This window comes from Gekko japonicus, unplaced genomic scaffold (genome assembly GCF_001447785.1).
Source record: "Gekko japonicus isolate JY-2015 unplaced genomic scaffold, Gekko_japonicus_V1.1 scaffold322, whole genome shotgun sequence".
Classification (NCBI taxonomy): domain Eukaryota; kingdom Metazoa; phylum Chordata; class Lepidosauria; order Squamata; family Gekkonidae; genus Gekko; species Gekko japonicus.
The window spans coordinates 372,907-390,226 of NW_015163616.1; the positions used below are offsets into that span (position 1 = coordinate 372,907).

The following is a 17,320-nucleotide window of genomic DNA, read 5'->3' on the forward strand; positions in this document are numbered from 1 at the left end:
ATTGCTGAAGCTGAGAGACTTGCTAAAGGCCACCTGATCAATCTAAACACACTTTTCTGGAATTCAGTCCTACTGAATAGACCCGAGTAGGATTCTGAGTGGACCTGCTTAGGATCACTCTCCATGGTGAGACTCACAGCGTCATACCCAGTTTAGGTGTGTGTGTTGCTCGGCTCGTCATTTCAAGAAGTGCCTTGCAGCTAGTCAATGAAAGAACCTGATGCTGGATGAGACACATCTTTGGTCTGAGTAACACACATTCTTAGGTTGACTATTAAAACAATCCCTCTCAAAATGAGGAAAACACAAATCATAATTAACGCTCAAATTAAACATTATGGGAGACACATGACAGCCACTGAAAATATAGGCCCCACGTCTCTGCTGCTCTCTTCAGGGCAGCCGCTAATAAATACATAATGCATGACAACCTCATCCTGCTCCACCCAGAGCAAAAACCATTGAAGGAGAGCATGAGTGGGTACATTGACAGTACTATGATGTCATGGCATATATTTTCTATGACTAGAAGTTAGCACAGAAGACATTAGAGAAGATGCAGGGCTACCAGTTTTCAGCAGCACCTCTTGCAAAGTCTGGCCTCTCGCATTAGGAATCAGGCACTGACTAAGTGTTTCAGTTATGCCTAAACCAACCCAAAGCATAGAACTGCTCAAAGGGAATGTTTCTGTCCTAACACTCCATTACTAATGCATAAAGGTGTTCATACCAAGGTGTGCTGGTCCCTTCACAGTAATTCTTGCACTGCGACTCCCATGTGGTACAGCAATCACAGTTTCTTCTCCTAGGAAAATTAAAGGAATCGTTTTAGGAATTATATCACATTAGGGAACCATCAGATCACCTAACTAAACTTTTTTTAAAAAAATCCTTCTCAAAGTATGGCTCAGAAAATATTTAAGACCTTCTATCATTTTTTTTAAAGCATTCTGAGTTATACAACTATTAAGCCACATACAGACTTGTGAATCCTTCTGGCCATTGGAAAATGATTTGCTATTAACAAGTTGCACGTTAGACATTCAATTTACATTTTGTGGCCCTAATTTTATTTCCTAATCGCTGAATAAGCTTAAAATGTTGCACCACACAAAATGTCTTTGACAAAAGCCCTCCACAGCTGTTGAGCTTGGTTTTGCCCAAATCTCATTTTGTGCAGCAGGTCATGGCTTTAATATGTAGGGAGATCTGCAGGAAACAAATCAACTACCTAACACTAAATCCTAAACTGTTACAGACTAGCAATGTGCAAATTAACACAAAAACACACCCACACATTGTGCCTGCAGTGTATCATAAATACTCAGTGTTCTCATTAAATTGTCTTATAAACCAAACCAGCTGAGCATGAAGCAACCTAAAACTAATTATAGAGTACAATTAAAATGTTCAATGGGATTTACCTACATTCCTCACAACAGCCATGTAAAGTAGGACAAGGCTGTTTCTCTCCAGGTTGCAGATGTGTGGGGTTGAGAGGAAGTGAAGACTTCAGGGCCAACTGGGGAATTTATAGCTGAGATTATTAATGGGGAGGAGCTGTGGCTTAGGGGCAGAACATTTGCTTGGGATTCAGAAGATCCCAGGTTCAATCTCTGGCATCTCCAGTGAAAAGCAGAAGGCAGCAGGTGATATGAAAGACCTCTGCCTGAAACCCTGGAGAGCACTGCTAGTCTGAGCGGACAATAGCCAGGGGTCTGATTCAGTATAGGGCAGCTTCATATGTGTTCATGTGTTGTGTGCGTTCATGATATCTGAATGAAACACTTCTCAGCACCATCGTATCCATTCTTATATTTAATGTTTTATCTCTTGCTCTTACTTATTTACTTGGACCCCAATATTCTCCCCAGGGGAGATCCAAAGCAGCTTACAACATTGTTTTTGCCCCCTCCATTTTATTCTCACAACAGGCCCAAAGTCATCCAGTGAACTTCCATGGCCAGGTGGGGATTCAAACCTAGGTTTCCCAGATTCTAGTTGGATGTTTTAAATCATTACACCACACTACCTTGACAAATGAATGGCCTCCCCAAATAAAAGGCTGAGAAAATGACAGCACTTGTCACCCCAGTTCTAGGGAGGATGTTCGTAGAATCACAGAATCATAGAGTTGGAAGGGGCCATACAGACCATCTAGTCCAACCCCCTGACCAATGCAAGACCAGCCTAAAGCATCTCTGACAAATATTCGTCCAGCCTCTTCTTGAAAGCTGCCAGTGATTCCAGGGCAGCTGATTCCACCTTTGAACCACTCTGACCGTGAAAAAGGTTTTCCTAATATCCAGCCGATACCTTTCTGCATGTAATTTAAAACCATTGCTTCGGGTCCTCTCCTCTGCTGCCAACTGGAACAGCTCCTTGTCCTCCTCCAAATGACACCTTTCAAATATTTAAAGAGAGCAATCATATCCCCACTCAATCTCCTCTTCTCCAAACTAAATATTCCCAAGGCCCTTAAGCTTTCCTTGTAGGTCTCAGTCTCCAGACCCCTGATCATTCTCGTCGCTCTCTTCTGCACCCTCTCGATTTTGCCCACATCCTTTTTGAAGTGAGGCCTCCAGAACCGCACACAGTACTCCAGGTGCGGCCTGACCAAGGCAGTATACAGAGGGGCTATGCCCTCCTGCGATTTCGATGCTATGGCCCTTTTAATACAACCCAAGACTGAATTTGCCTTTTTTACCACTGCATCACACTGACTGCTCATATTTAGTTTACAGTCCACGCTTACCCCAAGATCTCTTTCGCATACACTACTCCCCAGAAACATATCCCCCATCCAGTATTTTTGCTTGACATTTTTGTGGCCCAGATGTAACACTGTGCACTTATCTTTGTTGAATGGCATCCTGTTCACAACTGCCCACTTCTCCAGAGTATTCAGGTCTCGTTGAATTTTAACTCTATCTTCTTGGGTGTTTGCTACTCCTCCCAATTTGGTATCATCAGCAAAATTAATGAGTAGCCCTTCTACCCCTTCTTCCAGATCATTGATAAAAATCTTGAAAAATACCGGGCCCAAAACCAAGCCCTGAAGCACCCCGCTGGACACCTCCCTCCAATCTGATGAAACCCCATTGACCACCACTCTTTGGGTGTGGTCCTCTAACCAGTTCCCTATCCACCGAATTGTCCTATGGTCCAGCCCACAGTCTTCCAGTTTGCCCATCAGAATGTCACAGGGAACCTTATAAAAAGCTTTACTGAAATCCAGGTAAATCACATCAACAGAGTTCCCACAATCCAGTAAGCTCATCACACAATCAAAGAAGGAAACCAGGTTGGTCTGACAAGATCTGTTGGGGACAAAACCATGCTGACTTCCCCGGATCACTAAGTGGCCCTTCAGATGCTTACAGATTGATACCTTTAGAATCTGCTCTAATATCTTCCCAGCAACAGAAGTCAGACTGAGCGGCCTGTAGTTTCCAGGGTCATCCCTCTTCCCTTTCTTAAAGATTGGGATAACATTTGCTCTTCTCCAATCTTGTGGCAACCCTCCAGTCCTCCTGGAGGCCTTGAAGATGATGGACAGAGGCTCTTCAAGTTCATTAGAAAGTTCTTTAAGTACTCTTGGGTGCACATCATCTGGCCCAGGGGATTTGTATTTGTCCAGTGCAGCCAGGTGCCTCTCCAAAACCTCCCTGTCAGTGTCAACTGGACACTCAGGTGTCCTGTCATGTCCTCTACCATCTCTAGATGGGCTCGAGTTCTTCTGGGAGAAAACAGAGGCAAAACTATCATTAAGCCTGTCTGCTTTTTCTCTGTCCTCCACCAGAGTTTCTCCTTCTACTCCCAAAAGTGGTCCAATTGCCTCTTTTCCCTTGCAATTGCTTCTCACATATCTGTAGAAGTTTTTCTTATTGTAGCAAGCCCCCCTGGCCAGACCCAACTCATACTGAGCTTTGGTTTCCCTGATGACTGATCTGCAGTACCTAGGAAGTTCCATATACTCCTCTTTAGAGGTCTGACCTTCCCTGCATTTCCTGAACACTTCCTTTTTCTCCCTTAGCTTATTCTGGAACTCTCGGTTCATCCACATCGGTTTCCTGGAGCCCTTACCATGTCTCTGTCTTGCTGGAATAGTGAGGGCTTGAGCTTGCAAAAGCTCATGTTTGAGAAGAGCCCACCCTTCACTCACTCCTTTCCCTTTCAGCACACTCCCCCACAGAATGACTCCCATCAAGCCTCTGAGTTCACTGATGTCAGCCCTACGAAAATCTAACCTATGAGTCTGACTACGAACTTCCTTGCCCCCCCCCCCCCCAGCAACTGGAATTCAAGGAGGACACCACCTTAACCACGTCTACCACCACCTTCACCATGTCTACCAATTCTTCCCTGTTGGTTAATATTAAGCAGTATGGCTGAGCCCCTTGTAGCTTCCTCCACCATCTGAAAAAGGAAGTTGTCAGCCAGACAGGTCAGGAAGTTGTGTGACTCTTGTCACTTTGTTGAGCCTGTCTCCCAGCACACATTGGGGAAGTTGAAGTCTCCCATAATTATAAGGTTCTGATGCCTGGATACTCTACCAATCTGTTCAAGAAGGGCAGCATCCATTTCCTGTCCCTAGTCTGGCAGTCTGTAGCAGACTCCAACAACAATACCCTTTGTCCTACCTCCCCTTATTTCCACCCATATACTTTCCACTGGAGCTGCGGTGGCTCAAGTGGTTAAGACGCTGAACTGCAGGCTGTGGAAGGTCAGTAGTTCAGCAGTTCAAGACCCGGGTGCCGCAAGACGGGGTGACCTCCTGTCTCTAGTTCCAGCTCCTGCCAACCTAGCAGTTCGAAAGCAAGAAATTGCAAGTAGATAAATAGGTACCACTTCAGTGGGAAGGTAACAGCGTTCCGTGCGCCTTGGTGTTTAGTCATGCCGGCCACACGACCACGGAAACGTCTTCGGACAGCGCTGGCTCTTCGGCTTTGAAACGGAGATGAGCACTGCAACCCTAGAGTCGGATTCGACTGGCTTTCGAGCAAGGGAACCTTTACCTTTACCTTACTTTCCACGGGGCTGTCAACCACATTCTCCAGAACTTCCTGATAATCTAGCCCTCTCTTCACATACAGTGCCACTCTGCCTCCTCTTCTACCCTTCCAGGTTTTCTTTCATACCCATCCACTACCACATTCCAGTCATGAGAATCATCCCACCAAGTCTCAGTGATTCCTATTATATCATAGCCCTCTGTTTGCAAGAGAATCTCAAGCTCTTCCTTCTTATTACCCATACTATGGGCATTGGTATATAGGCACTTGTAGCCTTGTACCTTTGTTAGACCTGTACTACCCAGGTGGGTCCCCACTGTTTTCTCTTCTTCATTTTGATCATCCCCTTCCCCTTGCAGCTTCAGTTTAAAGCTCCCCTGATTAAGCTCTCCAGGTTCTTTCCTAATGTTTTCTTACCTGACCTTGTGTCAGCTAGCTGCCATTGTCATTCCGGTTCCTGTTCAGTTTTCTTCTTTCCCCCCCCCCTCGTTCCTTGTTTATTTGAGTTATGTTTTGTAGTCAGCGGAACTCGCCAAGGTCGTGCAGCTGGTAGTAGGAGGGAAGCTTCGCCTAGAGTGTTTTGGGTATCTAGCCTGTGAACTGAACCTGTGTTGATATTATAGAACTGTTACGTTCCCATGCAATGGGCGCGAATTGTATGTTCTATTCCCGCCAGCGGGAATTGGGCTCATTGGTCCTGACCTGGTTCAAATGTCTATATTATGCCTTCCCTGGTCGCCTGTAGTTATTCCTAACAATGTCCTGTTCTGGTTAAACCAACGCTTTGAAATAAACCTTGCTTTGTTCTTAAACGTGGAGTTATTTTGAATGCTTGGGATCCAACACCTTGAGAGGTGAAGCTCATCATGTGCTAGAAGGCCTTCTCTAAGAAAACTTATCCTGTGGTCCCAGAATCCAAAGCGATCCTGCTGGCACCACCATCTCAGCCAACAATTCACCTCTTCGCATTCCTCTTCCTATTACTGGAAGGATAGAAGAGAACACCACCTGTGCTCCCAATGCCTTCAACTGCCCTCCAAGAGCTTCATAGTCCTCTTTAATTTTTGTGATGGTATTCATGGCCATGTCATTCGTCCCCACATGAACCAGCACAAATGGGTACTGATCAGTAGGTCTTACCAGTTTTGGAAGTCGGTCTGTAATATCCTGAGTTTTGGCCCCAGGTAAGCAACACATCTCTCAGAGTAGGGGATCTGGCCTGGACACATTACGTTCCATATCCCTGAGCAGAGAGACCCCGACGACCACCATTTTCTGGTTCCTTCCACTTTCATGCAGCACAATGCCCTCTTCACTCCTTTTTCCAGGTCTTTGGGCTCTCCTTCCACTCTGGTCTCCGTCACCCTCTCAAGCACCTCAAAACGATTCTTGAGCTCCAGTGGACCAGAGCGTCGTCTTAGTCAGTGTCTTCGGGTTTGTACTGTAGAACTGAGAGGAGGCTCAGAAAGGAGATCTACTCTTCCTTCTTCTCCTTGACTTTCTTCTTCAATGTTCTTGCAGAGTTCCTAGGCTCTTGTCAATGAAATCCCCCCCCTTCCTTGATTTCCTGAAGGGTGGTGATCCTCTCCTGCAGGCTCTGAATGTTCTCCTCCAAAAGCCTAACCAGCTTACACTTCTGACAAGTGAAGTCCGTCTTCTCTTCCGGGAGGAAAACAAACATGGCACACTCCATGCAGGTGACAGGAAAGGGGCCTTTAGCCGACATCATTGCCATCCAAGTATATTCCAACTCGGAGCAGAGTTTCGGGGCCCTCAGGCAAATCCTCAGGCTAAGAGCCACAGGCCCTTTAGTTCTCGCCCTTCGGCTCTCTCCAAGGCTCGCACCTCTGGTGAGAAGCCTTACTGCCATGCACAGCAGAGCTCAGTACAGTAGGGGGCGTGGCTTATAATCAACAGCAATCAATAGCAACTCACTCAGCTCCCAGCAGCCCCCAACACACAGTGAGCCCCAAACAGAACTTAAACAGAACCACTCTCTAGCAAGTTCCAAAGAACCCACTCACCCTCAGCTTCTCACACAGCAGCTAGGAAAGGCAAAAGGAAACTTCTCTTGTTCCGTCTTACCTTAGACACAATAAATGGAGAGAACAATGCGCTTTTGATGTCTATTTTTTACAGGAGAAACTTTGGGGGGAGATTCCAGAGTGGTTTGAAGATAGCTTTACATGAGAAATACAGCACTTTATTCCTTCAGACCCAAGTTCCCTTTGCCATACAGCAAACCACAAAAAGAGATTTGCAGAAAAAAGCGTCGTTTGCTCATTTGAAAGCTCGGAAGTTCAAAATCCCATCCATGAAAACACAACTCCTTGTGAATTGCAGTCTTTATTATTATCTCATTATAAAATAAAATCAATTGAATTTAATCCAGTAAATCTCTTAAGTGAGAAATTAAGTGCTTACGTGCAATTTACATCATTCAGTGGGACTTAAGCAAGCGTCAGTTCTTGGACAGTGGCCAGAGTCTCTGAGTTCCAGACCCATCACACTTCAGCCCAAGGCCTTAAGGCCTGAGGCCTGGTCTGTTTCAGCGCTGGGTCCCTTGAAAGTATGAGGCACAAGCATAATTGGGCACTCTCCCTTTTGACACTCTTATGCATTTGGGGTTAGAATTGACCCCCAAACAATATAAAACCATGCAAGGCCTTTCCCCAAAACTTTTGTCAATTCATATTGACTGCAATAAAGGGATCTGTTCTTCCCAAGCAATTCAAACTCCCTCCTATTCATGGGGGGTGGGGTGGGCAGGGAAGACAAATGCTGGCCCATCTAGCTCAGTACTGTTGATTGCACTGGTTATAATTTAAGCATATCTTGATTTCATTTTAAAGGTTAAAAAATGTTAGACAAAGTTTTTCATAATATGTTTATAATATGAATACTGTTCATAAGGTTCATTATTTACTGTTTTATACTGTTCATTATTTATGTTCACAACTTAGTTTGTTAATATGTTGTGAGTAAACATATATGTGGAGTTGACATTTAACTATAATGTGCTGACTCCCCCCCCCTTCCACTTCACTCTGTACTTTAAAAAACACATAGTTGATGGTAAATTATCGGGTTCTGTCTTAGAGCACCTACGAAATACTGCCAAGTGTTCCGAAAATTCAGGTTAACTTTGAAATGATTTGTACAAAAATAAACACCTCCTTAAATTACAGTTTTTAATGATTTGTACAAAAACAAACACCTCCTTAAATTACAATTTTTTAATTTCACTGAGACCAAGGAATGTAAATTTAAGTAGAACAATTAATTACATGTAATAATGTATTATGTCCATTCATTATTTTAAATTTAGCTATACTACTTGTGTGCCAACCGCCACTATTAAGGGAAGGCAAAGAGCCGAAACTCCTGGAACGGGAATTTTGACTGTCTTAGGAACTCCCTCTAGTTTTTGTTTTGGCATCAGGACAACCAGTGTTGTCTCACCATTCAAGTGGCAGATTAGGACCCAGAAGACTGGGGTACAAATCTTCATTCAGGCAATGAAGCCCTGGGTGACCTTGGGCTGGTCATACATATATATGTATATACACACACACACATACACACACACACACACACACAGCCTAACCTACCGCACAGGTTTGCTGTGAGGACATAATGGGGGGGCATGTACACTACCCTGAGCAGCTTGGAGGCAGGGTAGGATGAAAATGATAGATGGTGACATTCAAGCAACAAGCCAAAGGTGAGGGATGTGTGAGCAGCACCCAGCACTGCTAACTGCAAAACTGACCCAATCTGATGCCACACTCCGCTTTCCTCTCTGGCAGTACATGTAGTATTTCCACAGCACAGGTGGCACACACTCAGAAGAGGGACCCAAGAAGGGTGCTTTTGTTCTGGCTAAGCCCCAGTTGTCCTCTGCTTTTGTTGTTCAAATGCCATATCAGCAAATACTTATTTTCTTGTAGGTTTTGCAGCTCCATGCCTCCTGTGGACAATCTGTCTATAGATGTTTTAATAAAGTGAATCTAAGTGCCTGGATCACCCCCCATTGAATCATTTTTTTTTTAAGCTGTTTAAAATGCTCCATGAAGGGGAGACGAGAGTCTGCCATGCTGCTGCCTGGGGCTCCCAACTAGCACAGCCCTTTCTGCTTCAGTTTGGTGGTCCCTGAACTTGATCTTTGATAGAACTTCAGACAGCTGACAACAAACAACTTGGTGAGCCTGTTCTTCAGATATGGAAGAGGGAAACAGGAGATATTACAAAGTCAAACTGTTCCTGGAAACATTGGGAGTTCGATTTTCCATGCCCAACAATGACAGCTCTTTGCAAAAACAAAGCCCATGTGGAAGGAACTCTGCAGAGTCAGACTTCATTCTGTGTACGTTACCTTATGATAAGACCAAGGGCTACTTCAAATGCTACTGTCTTTTTCCTATATGGAAAAGATTTCAATATTAGACTAGGGACTGGCAAATCAGGCCACACCAGCATGTCCTTTCCATATTCCTCATCCTGTAAGAAGTATCTGTTTTCAGCTCAGTCCATCTATATATATAAAAGAAAGTCCCCTCACCGTAAAATCAACACCCAGGCCAAACCCCTAGACATAGAAACACAAAATTCGGGGAGAGTGCTCCTACCATGACGTAGATGCTCAATAAGAAGCGATTTTTAGAAATTCAACCCCTAAGGGGGTCAAAAGGGGTAAAATGTGCTCCCCCAATTGCTTCCTATTTGGCTGCCAGGCTGCTGCCTCCTTGCACCCCCCCCACTCTCTGATTGGTCAGCTGTAGAGCTTAGTGTTCTGAGGTTAAAAAAACCCCAACCCAACAGTTACAGGAGACTGCACAGAGCTAATGACAGTTGAGGAAAGCAGGAATAGGAATGGCCAACCACCTGTGAGGTGCAGTAATGCTGATGGCCCAGCCTCTCCGAAGGCTTCCAACACACTTTCCCCCCATTTTACACCTGACAGGTGGTTGTCTGTCAGGTGCAGCAGCAGTTGCAGGGTGCATAAAGTCACCAGGGAGCCCGCTCCAGCAGTAACGCCTTAGTGATCCTGCCAGCCCAGCCTCCACAGTGGCTTCTAATACTCCTCCCCCTTCTACACTGGACAGGCAGCTGCCTGTCAGGTGTAGGAGACGAGGTGGGATACTTACAGCCATTGGGAAGGTTTGCACAGCAGGATTGCCTTAGCCCCTGCTGCTGGCCCAGCCTCCCTGATGCCTTTAAACACAATCCCCTCCAGCATCAGACAGGCGGGTGTTTGTCAGGTGTAGGAGCAGGGCCAGGGTACTTTAATCCATTAGGGAGGCCACCCCAGCAGGATCACCTTAGCGATGCTCACCACTAACTTTAGACACACTCCCACCCACTATGGAAATATACCCCAAATTTGTAGAAAAGTGGTTTCCTTTATTAGGTTATTTAACTTCTCACAATGTGGGTTCTAGAAAATTGGTTCATATGAACTTGTTTAATATCTGATTGCTTGGATGGTGTTTTGAATACGTAGTTATTGTCCCACTTCTTAAATGTAACATAAATGAGAGGCAATTTTATATATAAAAAGAGGGGGTATGCCCTCACTCACAATTTAATGCCCAGGCCAAACCCCTGCACCAAGGAACTCAAAATAAAGGGAGTGCATTCCTACTATGATGTCAACCCCCCCAAGAGATTTCTGAGAAACATGAGCCCTACGGGTAAAAGGGGTGCAAAATGTGTTCCCCCAATTGTTTTCCATGTGCCTGGCAGGCTGCTGCCTCCTTGCCTCCCCCCCTCGCAGATTGGTCAACTGTGTAGCACAGAGTTCTGAGGTAAAACTAGCCTGTTTGCACCCACCTCCCTCTGATTGCTCAGCTGTGGATCTCAATATTCTGAGGTAAAAACACAGTTAGAAGAGACTGCAGACAGTTGAGGACAGTTACAGAAATCAGCGATTCAAGACTCCTGAATAGACATTTTTCAAAAAAGCCAGCATGACAATTGAGTTAATGAATGTTTATGGGGAGATAGTAAAGGATCTTTCTAGGAGCCATTTTGATGCATGCCTCCCTCATGAACCTGAAGAAATGTCCACCACATCACCACTCCCTCACACCAACTCTCCCTCACACCTCTCACCTCTTACTGCCCACAAGAAAGCTCTTGGCAAACATCGAGCCAGATACACCAATGCTACAAGGAGGAGGCAATTTAGGAATGTGGCAAAGTATCACAGGCTGGAGTGCAGGCTGGGCGAGAGAGGGGTAGTCCGGGTCCAGTCTGAGGTCGAAAGCTGAGAAGTCAAGAAACCAAAACACCAAGTCCAAAGCACAAACCGCAAGCATAGTCGTCAAGCCAGAGTCCAGGGGGTCAGGAGCCAAAACACCAGAGTTCAGGGCACGAACCAAGAGCGTTGTTGTCAGAGCCAGAGTCGAGGAGCCAAGAGTTCAAAGCGGGAAACAGGAATCAGGAACACGGGCGAGGTGGGTGCAGAGCGTTGTCAAGCTAACTAGTTGCTGGCACGAGGGATCGACAGAGAGGGAGGTGCTAAGTATCCCTCCGGGGCTGTTGTCAATTAGCGGTCAGCGCATGTGTCCTGGCTCCTGTTAGAACTCAGGGCTGAGGGGCCGCCTGCTGCGCAGGCGCACCTCTCACCACCAGGATGCCGAGTCCTGCTGGCGGTGATCCCGCAAACAGGTCACCAGTGGAGGCGAATCAGGGGGGCTGTCCGACGTGCGTTGTTCTGCCCCAGCTGTTGCCGAAGTGGACTCTGCAGCTTCATTGGGGTCAGGTGCAGATTCCGCTGGAGCCGGGAGCTCATCCTCAGCTGTACTCAGGACTTCTGCTGGGGCAGGGAGCTGATCCTTGGCAGTACTCGTGACACAAAGACATTTACACATAGTACTCCTGCGGGGCACTGAGCTGCATAGGCCAAGTACCAGCGAGATCACCCTGAGGTGCTCAGAACAACACAGTCTCCATATGAGCAAAACAATCCAAGAACACAAGTAGAAAGGCCATCACTTTTGTGGAAGGTGGCAGGAGTTGACTTAACAGACGACTATTTCTTAAATGGACAGTTCTATGTTGCTTGCTCCAGAGTAAGCTCACCAAGCAGGCTGGTGATCCTAGCACCTGTGGGCAGAACTACCAATGTGGTCTAGAGAGAGGTCCTTCAGCGGGGGGAGGGGGGAGTACATATGTCTCACTTCATTTTTTACACTACAATCTTCTCCATTAAAATTCCTACAACAAATGTTACATTTCAAACGGAACTTAAATACCATAGTGAATACGGGTATCAGGCTAGTTATACATATAAGTGATTATATAGTACATATAAATTGTGCATATCAAAATTTAATCAGATAGTCAAATGTTTACACCTTGGAAATACAGTTGGTCTTAAAAGTGCTACTGGACTCTGATCTTACTCCACTACACACTGGATTTGCTGCCACAAGATGTGGCTGCAGCCACTGGCTTTGGTGACTACTAAAGGAGATTAGACACAGAGGACAGGTCTACCAATAGTTATTAGCCAAGGAAGCTGGAAAAGATCAGAAAGTATACTCATTTTCTGAGCAACAAAGGGGAGAATGGATGTACTCCTGATTTTTATGTGCTTGAGCAAAGATTCCCCATTATGGGCAGCATTATGACTGCTTTTCAAGCACTAACCACTGCATGCCACGAAGTCTGTAGATTTAAAAGTCCCCAACCAACTAGCATGCACTTCATAGACTTACTGAAACAAAAGCCCTTATATTCTTGCAAAGTAGAGCAAGGGGGTTGTTTAAGCAGCACAATTCTATTGAATCAATAGGACCTTATTCTTTTCAACACAGGACAAAGAGTTCCTGTGACTTCTTAAAAATAAAAGAGGGAAACAGGTACAACCAAATCCTGATAGTTCCCAGAAATACTCACTTCATAAAGATCCTGGGTGCTACTGAAGGATACAAAAATTGTCAACAATTTAATTTTTTGCTATAATATGACATGTCCACCTGCATCTCAAATGCTATAGCCTTACTTATCAATAATATTGATATTCCACCATTCTTCCAAGGAATACTGAGGTTATCCTATTTTATCATCACAATAACCCTGATAAAGACATAAATTACCATTTTTAAAATTTTTATTTTGCTTCATTTTACCCCAACTTTTTCCCCAATGGGAATCCAAGGCAGATTACATAGTTGTCTCCTCTAGTTTATTCTAACAACCCTGTGAGGTTGTTAGGCTGAGAGTGTGATTGGACCAGGGTCACCCAGTGATTGGGTTGCCAGGTCCATTTACCTGGCTGGCAGGGGGTTCCTGACGTCCTTCCAGGAGACCAAAAGTGATGTCGGGCAACTTCTGGTAAAACCAAAAGTGCAGGGAGGCCCCCTGACATGTTGACATCATCCCGAAATGACATCATCATGTCAGGGATGTTGGGGGTGACACTCTGGTTTTTGGGCAAAACTCTATGGTAAATTTGGCTTCAAACCAACAGTTTTGCCCATAAACCAGAGTGCCGTCCCCAATGTGATGTCACTTCCGGGTGATGTCATCATGTTGGGGCCTGCACCTCCAGTTTTACCAGAAATCGCTCTGGAAGGTCAGTTGGGGGAGGGATTCTGCCCTGCCAGCCAGGTAGTCAGCAGTGGGCAAGAGCCCACAAAAGGGGGGGTTCCCCCGCCCCCACCAGAGGACTGGGAACTCTACCCAGCGAGATTCCATGGCAGAGCAGGAAGTCGAGCTTGGGTCTCCCAGATCCTAGTCCAACACTTTAACCACTACACCACACTGTATTTTTTTAATCCCATGTCTCAGTCCCAGTCCAGCTTTTCTGGGCCAAACTAGACATGACAGCATCCTCACAGTCATCATAAGGACACTGCATTTTACAATGCTGCAAGGCCAGAGAGCAATCCTCCTCTTCCCCCCTCTGCAAGTGCAAAAACAGCTGCATGGGGAGATAAAGAGTGTTATGGTCTGCCGCACTGTGGGCCAGTTGAGATCAGGGGGCCCTCACAGCTTTTTTGAATGATTTTAAAATGGTGGCAGCATCCTCGTGGAGGCTGTGAGAATGCTGTCATACCCAGTTTGGCCCTAGGTGTGTGTATGCACACCTGGCAAGCTATTTTTTGTTGTTGTTGTTCAGTCGCACAGTCATGTCCGACTCTCCGCGACCCCATGGACCAGATCATGCCAGGCCTTACTGTCTTCCGCCGTCCTCTGAAGTTTGCTCAATTTCATGTTCATTGCATCTATGACACTGTCTAACCATCTCATCCTTTGCCGTCCCCGTTTTCTTTGACCTTTAATCTTTCCCAGCATCAGGGTCTTCTCCAGTGAGTGCTCCCTTCTCATTTGGTGGTCAAAGTATTTGAGCTTCATTTTCATTATCTGGCCTTACAGGGAACATTCTGGGTTGATTTCTTTTAGGATTGACTGATTTGATCTTCTTGCAGTCAAGAGTCTTCTCCAGCACCGAGACTTCCGGTTTATGGCGGCGCGCTAGCAGACTCACCTCCCGGACCTTCCGGGGGTGAAGCTGCGCTCCAGCCAAAGAAGGGGGTGCGCAGGCTCGGAACCCCCCCCAGGAGCCCGGCGAAGGGGCCCTGGCCATGGAACTTATAAGAGGTCACCTCTTCGAGGGTGGAATGCTGGAGAATTGAGGCACCTCTTTGTTCCGACGGTTCTCCATGCTGTGAGACCGTATGGACTTAGTGACGCTGACCGGGACAAGCGCAGGGGATCACGCGGCAGAAACGAAATGAAAGTGAGGTCAAATGACCAATTATGAATGTGAGTCAATTCCAAAGTGTTCCCATCGAACGGGGAAAAAACGAGCGGGGGAGGGACGCCTCCTATGCGCACGAACTTTTGAGCGATTGAGGGGGGAGCGGAAGAAAACGCGAGGGAAACTGCCTAGAAGTACTTACCAAAGTGAATCTAAGCGGTCAAGTGCACATTCAGAGTCTTTCAAAAAATTCGCGAAAGTAAACAAACGATAAAGATGGCGAGGAAGAAGGACAAAGAAAGACTTTTGAAAGCGAAAGGATCTGAGAGCCCAAAACCGGAAGTTACCAGTGAGGTGGCAAAGTCTGTACCGGATTACATGCGCCCTCTGCTGGAGCAGCTGAATAACTTCAAGGAACAGATGTCTGTAGTTACTCAAAGCATTACTGCACAACAAACTCAGATAAGCGACTTGATACAAATAATGAAGCAAGATGCTGAGAAGGTTAAGGAAGTGGCTGCAACCACACAGAAAGTGAAGAAGAAAGTGCAAAAGCTGTAAAGGAAACAAACTTCCATGGAAGATCAACTGCTGCAAGTTCAAATGGAAAAGGCCAATATGATCCTTCGTTTCCAGGGCGTGCCAGAGAACAGAGGGGAGAATCTTAAAGAAGGGATGAGTGAACTACTAGCCCCAGTGACAGAAATGAAGGCAGAATCGTTGCTTAATGATATGGACATGGTCTATAGATCATATTCAGGATATATAAAGAAAAATAATCTGCCTGGGGAAATTGTGGTAAGATTCTCGAAGAGGCATGTCAAGGATGCAATCCTGAAAGCGGTTGCTGGAACACCCCTGAAAGCAGGGGAAAACACCATCACAACGCTAAAGGATATTCCATTTGAAGTAAGACAACGGAGAAAGAATTACAAAGAACTTGTGCTATTTCTTCAGACAAACTCAATTGGATATAAATGGCTATTTCCAGAAGGCGTAAATTTTAAGATCAAGGATAAAAAAGAAAAGAATGACTCTGTTCTGAAAGCTCAAGAATTTCTAAGTGTTCAGCTGGGAAGGCCAGAGGACGAGAAAAAAGAAGAGGACAGCAAGTCCAGCGGCGAGCTAGACACTGGTTCTTCCGGAGAGGACTCTCTGTCGGAGCAAGGGGCAGCAGCCCCAAAGAGTCCTTACAAGCTTTATGCAGTCCAGGTGTGCAATGAGGTCATCAAAGTCCCTGCCCCATCATCTTGGTCATAAACTTCTGTCTGTCTCCTGCCATCAGGATAGCTGGAATTCTGAGTTTCTATAATCCAAACACAGCCAAGCTCAGGGGTCTTTCTGGTGGAGGGGGGGGGCTGCAATACTTTCTGATATGAACAACTTCACTCACTGATGTTTCTGCCTTCATCGAGGCTGATTTGTCTGGTTGTAGAGGGATGTGAGAGTCTTTCTCCTGCCTAGTATACAACAGATGCATGAAAATCCTTCCAATTTTTAAAATGTTAACAGCATGCTTTTCAGGCAGAGGGCCATGGAACATCCACATTACCAGCAACACTCTGGTGTGCAGAGACTTCTAAGAGAATACACAGTAAAACTACACAGCATTAAGTACTGTATTCCAGGGGGGGATGCAAAATGAACATTTCCTCACCAGGCATTATGACCCAGAACCAATCTATACAACAGTCCCATTGGAACTGCAATGCTTTCAGAATGCAGGTGAAAGGTTGCATATCTAATCTTTCTCTCTGTATAAAAGTTTCTCTGTGCTTGGAAAATCAGCACATCAGGAGGAAAGGCCCAAGCTCTGCCTTTTCCCTGAGGCACTAGTTTTTTCAGTGTGAGGCAGTTGGGGGGTTGTTTTGTATCTTGCCTTTAGGCTGATCCTACATTGAACAGGAGGTTGGACTAGATGTCCTGTATGGCCCCTTCCAACTCTATAATTCTATGGGGAAGCATCAAAGTCAGCCCTTGCAGACTGAAATGATATAGTCTCCTACCAAGGATTTATGATCCAATAGTCTGAAGGTGCATTAATTTTAAACCAGTATCAGTTCAAAGCATATTTGAATTCAGGAAAGGGAACTTTTCAGTAAAAGTTCACAATGTGACCCTCCAATGCACATCAAACCGAACCAGGGTTATCAGGCTTGGTCTGGCAACCAGCAAAAGACTGGGTGGGGGTGGCCATCAGGAAAACCTGGAAGTGATGTCATACCTCTCTGGGAATCACTAGAAATTCTATGGCAAACCCCCAGAGTTTCTGGCAGTTTCTAGAGAGGTGTGACATTACTTTAGAATTTTCATGGAAGTAATACCATGTCATCACTGAGAGTATTTTAAAAAATTATTTCTCCCACTGTCTGCTAGAGTGCCATTGGGCACATGAGAAACCTGAACTGAACCCAAAACCAAACTGAATATTTAGGCATCCCAAACTGGAGCAGAACCTAACCACTATTTCAAAGTCCATCTTCAAGTGGCACGCATCTCTAGTGACTGCATTCTCATCTAACGTCAGCTATGGGTCACATAGAGATGACTTCACAGAGGAAATTTGGGAGGGTAGAGTTAACATTTAGGGTAT

The 17,320-nt window shown here is 45.6% G+C and overlaps 1 protein-coding gene across 1 annotated transcript in view; it reads right to left on the bottom strand.

The window, feature by feature from the left end:
• Nucleotides 1–17,320, bottom strand: part of LOC107107164 (ADAMTS-like protein 3) — a 263,683-nt gene that overhangs the window by 187,223 nt on the left and 59,140 nt on the right. Inside the window, exon 4 of the mRNA XM_015407420.1 lies at nucleotides 731–805. Coding sequence (XP_015262906.1) covers nucleotides 731–805 — 75 coding nt within the window. The remainder of the gene's footprint in view (nucleotides 1–730; nucleotides 806–17,320) is intronic.